This window comes from Nicotiana tomentosiformis, chromosome 6 (genome assembly GCF_000390325.3).
Source record: "Nicotiana tomentosiformis chromosome 6, ASM39032v3, whole genome shotgun sequence".
Lineage (NCBI taxonomy): Eukaryota > Viridiplantae > Streptophyta > Magnoliopsida > Solanales > Solanaceae > Nicotiana > Nicotiana tomentosiformis.
The window spans coordinates 25245030-25252502 of NC_090817.1; the positions used below are offsets into that span (position 1 = coordinate 25245030).

General features: G+C 38.6%; 1 protein-coding gene across 1 annotated transcript; it reads left to right on the forward strand.

Moving 5' to 3' along the window:
• The first annotated feature begins 1251 nt into the window (after positions 1-1251).
• LOC138893702 (uncharacterized) lies at positions 1252-2186 on the forward strand. The gene is made up of 2 exons (XM_070178356.1): positions 1252-1556; positions 1667-2186. Exons 1-2 carry the CDS (start codon positions 1252-1254, stop codon positions 2184-2186), a joined length of 825 nt encoding a protein of 274 aa, XP_070034457.1.
• Positions 2187-7473: the final 5287 nt, after the last annotated feature.

Genomic DNA, 7473 nt, shown 5'->3' on the forward strand with positions numbered 1-7473 from the left:
ACACTTATATTGAGTTACTCAAGGAGTATATGGATATCTTTGCCTAGAGTTATAAAGAGATTCCTGGCTTGGATCGCAAAGTAGAAGTCAATCACCTTGCAGTCATGAATGGTGCTCGTCCTATTAAGCAAGCTCAAAGACGCTTTAGACCGAACTTGGTTCCTCTGATTGAAATCGAAGTTAACAAACTCATCAAAGCTAGCTTTATTCGTGAAGTTAATTACCCAACATGGGTCTCAACTATTGTCCCTGTAAGGAAAAAGGAATTGCCAGATTCGAGTGTGCGGTGACTTCAGGGATCTGAACAATGCATGTCCGAAAGATGATTTCCTACTTCCTATTCTATAGCTAATGGTCGATGCTACTACTGGTTATGAGGAAATGTCTTTCATGGATGGTTCGTCGGGCTATAACCAAATTCGCATGGCACCAAAATATGAAGAGCTTAATGCATTTCGCACCCCCAATGGTATTTATTGCTACAAGGTAAAGCCCTTTGGCTTTAAGAACGCTGGTGCTACTTACCAAAGGGTTATGCAGAATATTTTTGATAACCTTCTCCACAAGAATGTCGAATGTTATGTTGATGACTTTGTGGTAAAATCAAGAAAGAGGAGTAACCTTTTGAAAGACTTGAGAATGGTGTTTGAGCTGCTCCGGAGGTATCAACTTAGGATGAATCCATTGAAATGTGCCTTTGGAGTTACTTCTAGAAAGTTCCTTGGTTTCATTGTCCGACATCGAGGGATCGAAATTAATCAAGCTAAAGTTGATGCAATTTTAAAAATGTCTGAAAATTGGGATATTCATGAATTAAAAAATCTACAAGAAAAGCTAGCATACCTCATGAGATTCATCTCAAACCTATCCGAGAGGTGCCAGCCATTCAGTCGCCTCATTAAGAAATGCGTTCTTTTCAAGTGGGACCAAGCTTGTAGCAATGCCTTTGAAAGTATTAAAACTTACTTGATGGAGCCTCCAGTTTTGGCAGCCCCTATACCCAAAAATCCATTGATACTATACATTTTGGCAAAAAAAAGGTCTATTGGAGCGTTGTTGGCCCAAGAAAATAGTGAAGGGAAAGAAAACTCCCTTTACTACTTGAGCAGGATGATGACACCAAATGAGCTGAATTATTTGCTAATCAAAAAGTTATGCTCGGCGATAGTCTTCTCAATCTAAAAGTTGAAGCACTACTTTCAAGCTCATGTCGTTCGTCTTGTTTCTAGAGAAAATCCCATCAAGTTCGTGATGTCAAAACCTGTCCTTAGTAATCTACAAGCAAGGTGGTACCTCAAATTTCAACAATTTGAAATTGTGTACATTACTCAAAAGGTTATAAAAGGACAAGCGTTAGCGGACTTCTTGGCAAATCACCCTATACTTGATGATCGGGAGCTAACTAACGAACTACCCGATGAGGACGCAATGTTCATTGAAGTTCAACCTCCTATGAAGATATACATTGATGGTGTTGCACATCGTGGAGGAGCTTGCGCTGGCATTGTATGTGTAACTTCTCAAAGTGAGTTTATGCCTTACTCTTTTACGGTGACGTAACTCTGCTCCAATAACCTTGTTGAGTATCAAGCATTAATACTTGGGCTTGAAATGGCTGTCGAAATGAAGCAGTTGCAATTGCAAGTCTTTGGTGACTCTCATTTAGTGATCAACCATCTTTTAGTAGTTACGAGGTCAAGAAACCTGAACTACGGCCATATCATGATTATGCTAAAAAATTAATGGGGTGGGTCGGTGACGTGATTACTCAACATGTGCCTAGAAAAGAAAACAAGAAGGTTGATGCATTAGCTGCTCTAGCTTCATCGTTAACTCTGTCTGATCAAGCGCAAGTTACTATCTTCCAAAAATGGGTAGTATCACCACCGAATGATCATGAAAGTGAGGAAAATGAGCTCGAGCAACTTGTTGCTATTTCTGAAGCTGAGAGGGAAGAATGGCGAGAACCCATTATCGACTACTTAAGTTATGGGATACTTCAAAAAAATCCAAGAAGAAAGACTGAGATCTATCGTTGTGTGCCGCATTTCCTTTACTGCAAGGATACCCTATATATAAGATCATTCGATAGAGTAATCTTACGATTCCTAGGGGAAGATGAAGCACTACAAGCTTTGCAAGAAGCACATTCTGGGGTACGTGGATCACATCAGTCCGGGCCATAGCTTCACTTCCGTATAAAAAGAATGGGATATTATTGGCCAACGATTGTAAAAGATTGCTTGGACTATGCTCGAAGATCCAAGACTTGCTAGTTCCACACAAATTTATCCATCGGCCTCCTGGAGTGTTGCACCCGACTATTGCATCTTGGCCATTTGATGCTTGGGGATTGGATTTTGTTGGACCACTGCCAAAATCCTATGGTGGGCACTTATATATCATGGGTGCAACTGACTATCTCAAAATGGGTTGAATCTGTTGCTCTAAAGGAAGTAAAGAAGGAAAATATTACAAGCTTCAACTGAGTAAACATAATCTATCACTTTGGCATTCCTCGTTACATAATAACGAATTATGGAGAGACATTCGACAATAGGTTGATGAACAAGATTTGTGATCTCTTTGGCTTTAAGCAACGTAACTCTTCTATGTACAATGATGCTACCAATAGTCTAGTAGAGGCATTCAACAAGACTCTATGCAACTTGTTAAAGAAAGTCGTCTCCAATTCCAAACAAGAATGGCATGACCATATGGAAGAAACTTTGTGGGAATATAGGACAACTCACCGCATACCAACACAAGCGACCCCTTATTCACTTGTCTATGGAGTCGAAGCCGTTTTGCCACTTGAGTTTCAAATACCTTCATTATGATTAGCTTTTCAAGAAGGGATCATTGATGAAGAAAATGCTCGATTTCAACTAGTAGAGTTGGAGGCTCTTGATGAGAAGAGGTTGGAAGCTCAACAAAGTATTGAATGTTATCAAGCTCGATTGTCTCTCGCCTTCAATAAAAGATTTCACCAAAGATCCTTTCAAGTATGAGATCAAGTCCTCGCCATACGAAGACCCATTATTACTTCCCATAAACCTGTAGAGAAGTTCACTTCAAAATGGGATGTGCCATATGTCGTGCAAGAAGCTTATTCAAGTGGGGCAAGTTGGTTTATGCATATGGCATGAGAATCGGCCATATCAATGGCATGTGTTTGAAGAAGTATTATCCTTGAAGTTGCTACGCTCCTGGACGCACGATCCTGAACTGCAGGTTATAAAGCTCTTTAAATTTAAGCAAAATCTTCAAGTTGTAAAGCTCCTCAAAATACGAGCTTAAATTGCAAGTCGCTATGCTCCGTAGCACAAGAGCATAAACTACATGTTACTCCTTTCCCGCGAGAGTAAACTATGTACAACCCAAAAAGGTTCGATAGGTTGGAAATCGCTAAAGAGGCGGCCTAGGAAAAAGTTAGGACATTAAAAATAATATTTCACCCATTCTAAACTACGGTATGACTTGATTCTCTTCACTGATATACGTAGGTAGCTTAGAGTTTCAATCTAAGTTCAGTTGCATGAGTTCAAAAGATGCATAGTTCCCCAATCGTTGTTCGAATGAAGTATGATAGAATGTAATCCATTCAATCAGAACTTGAAAATCTATCTAAAATATCATTCTTCTATTGAACTTTGGATCCCATATGATTTAAGGAGGCAAGCCTCTATGGTAAATTGGTGTCTTTAATAGAATGATTATAGTATTTTAGGAGGCTACCAAGTATTTGCAATGAAGCCCGAAGATCGTTGTACCTTCGGGGTCGCTAGACCTTCAAGTTTTTGGTCTTCAATGAAGTGTTTAATTCCTCCAAGTCTTCAAGTCGAAGTCTTTAAATCCGTCAAGCCACCAAGTTGAAGTCTACGAGTCCTCCAAGTCTTCAAGTCGGCCGGTCTTCTAGTTAAAATCTTCAAATCCGCAAGTTCTTCAAGTCCACCGCCCTTCAAGTTGAAGTCTGCAAGTCTGCCGGTCTTTAAGTTGAAGTATTCAAGCCCTCGAAGTCTTCAAGTTAAAGTCCTTAAGTTCACCGATCTTCACGTTGAGTTGTTTAAGGTTTCAAAGTCTTTAAGTTGAAGTTTAAAATCCACTGCTCTTCAAGTTGACGTGTCAAAGTCCCCCAAATCTTCAAATCCATCAAATCACCAAGTTTGTCGGTCTTTAAGTTGAAACCCACAAATCCACCAAGTCATTAATTTGAGGCTTTATAACTTTCCAATCTTAAGGTGGACATGTTAGTCCATTTGCACCTTAAGTTGGCCTCTTCGCGGATTTGTCCTTAAAAGGAACTATAACTTTCTAATCTTAAGGTGGACATTTAAGTCTCTTTGCACCTTAAGTTGGCCTCTTCCTGGGTTTGACCTTAAAATGAACTATAACTTTCCAATCTTAAGGTGGACATTTAAGTCCTTTTGCACCTTAATTTGGTCTCTTCGTCGCTTTGTCCTTAAAAAAAACTACTCCCTATGTTGCAATTTATGTGAACTCGTTTAATTGGACACAAAGTTTAAGAAACATTGAAGACTTTTTGAATTTATGATCCTAAAGAAGTCAAAAGGGGGTCTAGAGTATTTGTGAGGTTACAAAAACTTCTCATTAATGGTAGAATTAGAAGTTTAAGCTAAATTGTTTCCAAGTTTAGAAAAGGGCCATTCTTTTTGGAACGGACAAAAAAGGAAATAGGTTCACATAAACTGGAACGGATGGAGTATAATTTTTCAATCTTAACATGGACATTTATGTCCCTTTGCACCTTAAATTGACCACTTTATAGATTTGTACTTTTGTCCATCTATTTGTTGCCATAGAATTGTACTTCGATATACCATATGAACCTTCGCACCCTGAGTTATGCCACCAGTTTTCGGACGGGGATGAGTTGTCATCCCTATGCGCCCGAAGAATATCTCTCCGATATTTGAGCGGGAATGAGTATCCATCCCTTCATATCCTATGATTTGATTATTCATACGTGGATCATCTCGTTAAACAAGAACATATCCTTCTTGCTTGGCCTACAAAAAAAAGAGAAAAAGGAAAAAGAAGAAAAAACATGCATAAGAAAAAACAATTCACCTATGAATGACGGAGTGGCTTGAGCACGATGTGAATTAATACCACAGTTGAAGAGAATGTTGCTTTATATAGATAGTAAAGGTCTACACTAACCAAGGATTATTTCGATGTGGGATGAATTATTGTAAGCAATCTCCTAGTAGGAGTGGTTAGTGAATGACGTCTGTGCATAGGTACGTCACTGAGATCAGATTAGAGAGTCCACTTTTGAATAAATAAGGACTCTATATACTTATCATGTCCGGGCAACAACAAGTAGTAAAAGGAGATTATATGGCCCAGAGCAAACCCACTAAATTCATATACCTAAGAATTCAAATGATGCAAGAAGGGGCGCATGGTATCTCTACAAAAACTGGTAGTTACAGTGATATCATGCTGATAGAAACTAAGAGTTCACTAAACTGCATAGAGAACCAGGTTCTCTACTAGTTATCACTGTAAGCAACAGACTGTAAAACCAAATAGTATAGGGAACCAGGTTCCCTATCTATTCCCACAGTAAATAAAGAACGCGTGATATTTACGTGGAAAAATCCTTGATCAAGGGATTAAAAATCATGACCTACCCTAGTAGGATTTCAACACCACTAAACCGAGCAAACTTCAGATTACAACCTATTACAATCTAGGAATTAAAATCTTAATCTCTCACCCCTTACAATAACTCTATTGTAAGCCCTTTGCAATAACTCTATTACAAAGCAACAAACCTTGACTAACTCTAGTCAAGAAACTAACCAAACAGTGGTTTAAATATGTCCTACAAAGACACTTATTGAAAGTAGTGTATGGTTACAAATAAAGAACAAAATAACAAAGACTCAACAAATCTAAGGACTTAAAATATCTTCAATCTTTGGATCTGGTCCTTGAGGTTGCAACAACTTTGTTCATGAGAGAGGTGGTGGCTAGCACTTGAAAGAATATTTTCTTTTAATTTGCAAGTGTTGGAAAGATGAAATCCCTTGCCTCATGTTGATAATATGTGTGTGTGATGTCATCAAGGATGATGCAATAAAGTGTCCTTTAGTTTTGTCTTAGAAAGCTACAATTTTGTTGTTGTACTGCTACCAGACGGCATAGTGCAGCAGCCTTTACATCTGTAGAGTTGACTGCACGACGACCAGGGGAACTAATCCCTATTTGTTCCCTCTATTGTTCCCTTATCTGATTTCATTGAGAATTGAACCAGACATATAACTAGTTACTCTGTACGCAAGGGAACTAATTAATACAAGTTCCTTATCTGGTTCTCTCATGAAGTTTGTCAAATCATCAAAACAAAAGACGTATAACTTATCAATTTTCCCAATTTTGATGATGACAAACTTAGAATTGATATTGCCCATGAGAACCAGATCTCCACATTGTTCCCCTTACGAATCAGCCATATTCCCCCTGAGAACCAGAGCAAAGGAACTGATCACAACTGGTTCCTCGAGGCTGTTTGGAAAATCATCAAAACATAAAATAGCATAACTTATCAATTTTCCCCTTTTGATGATGACAAACCAAAAATTGATGTTCCCCTTGAGAATCATATTCCTCACATGTTCCCCTGTGGATCCGACCAATAATCAACATGTTATCAGCAACGTTCCCCCTACGAAGCAGAGCTATCTTTCATGCACAACACAACATATCAATTCGAATATGTTCCTCCCCCCTATTGACACCTGTGTAACTTCCCCTTTTTGGCATCATTAAAAAGAATACCAGAAGAGGCACAACTAAAAAGAAGTTCAATAACATTAATTCATGCCACTTGGGAAACACACCATAAACAATAACAAGAACAACAAGTGCATGTCATTGCACAAAATAAAGTAATTTCCCATAGTAGAGTAATTATAACAAAGCACAGTAGTTTCAACAATACATAATATGACAATTTAAATAATTAAAGTACCAATGTAATCAAACATAGGGATCAAAAGAAGATAGGAATTCGAGGGAATTTGGAAGGAGTGAAATACATAGATCACTGGGCAGGAAGAAAAGTAAGGGGATAAGGCCTTGATGAGCCTGTCCATTCGTTCATTCACAATCCTTTGATCAATGATCATCTGCTCTCTCAGGTCCTCCACATGTTTCCTCATTCTTCCATTCTCACTCTTCAATTGAGCATTCTTTTCTGCCAAAGGTCCACGGGGACCTGGTTCTCTACAACCATTAATCAGATCACCAAGAATCTCCCCAAGCTTCTCCTTATCAAGAACAAACTCAGTCCCAATTTTTACTTCTTCTTCATAAACGCTGGGACTTTGAGGAACAAAGAGGTGATTCTATTTTTGGAACTCAATAATGTCAAGAAGTTCCTCCATTTTTCAGCAATATCATAGTCAACACTTAGCCTAACAACACCTTTTGAGACTTCAC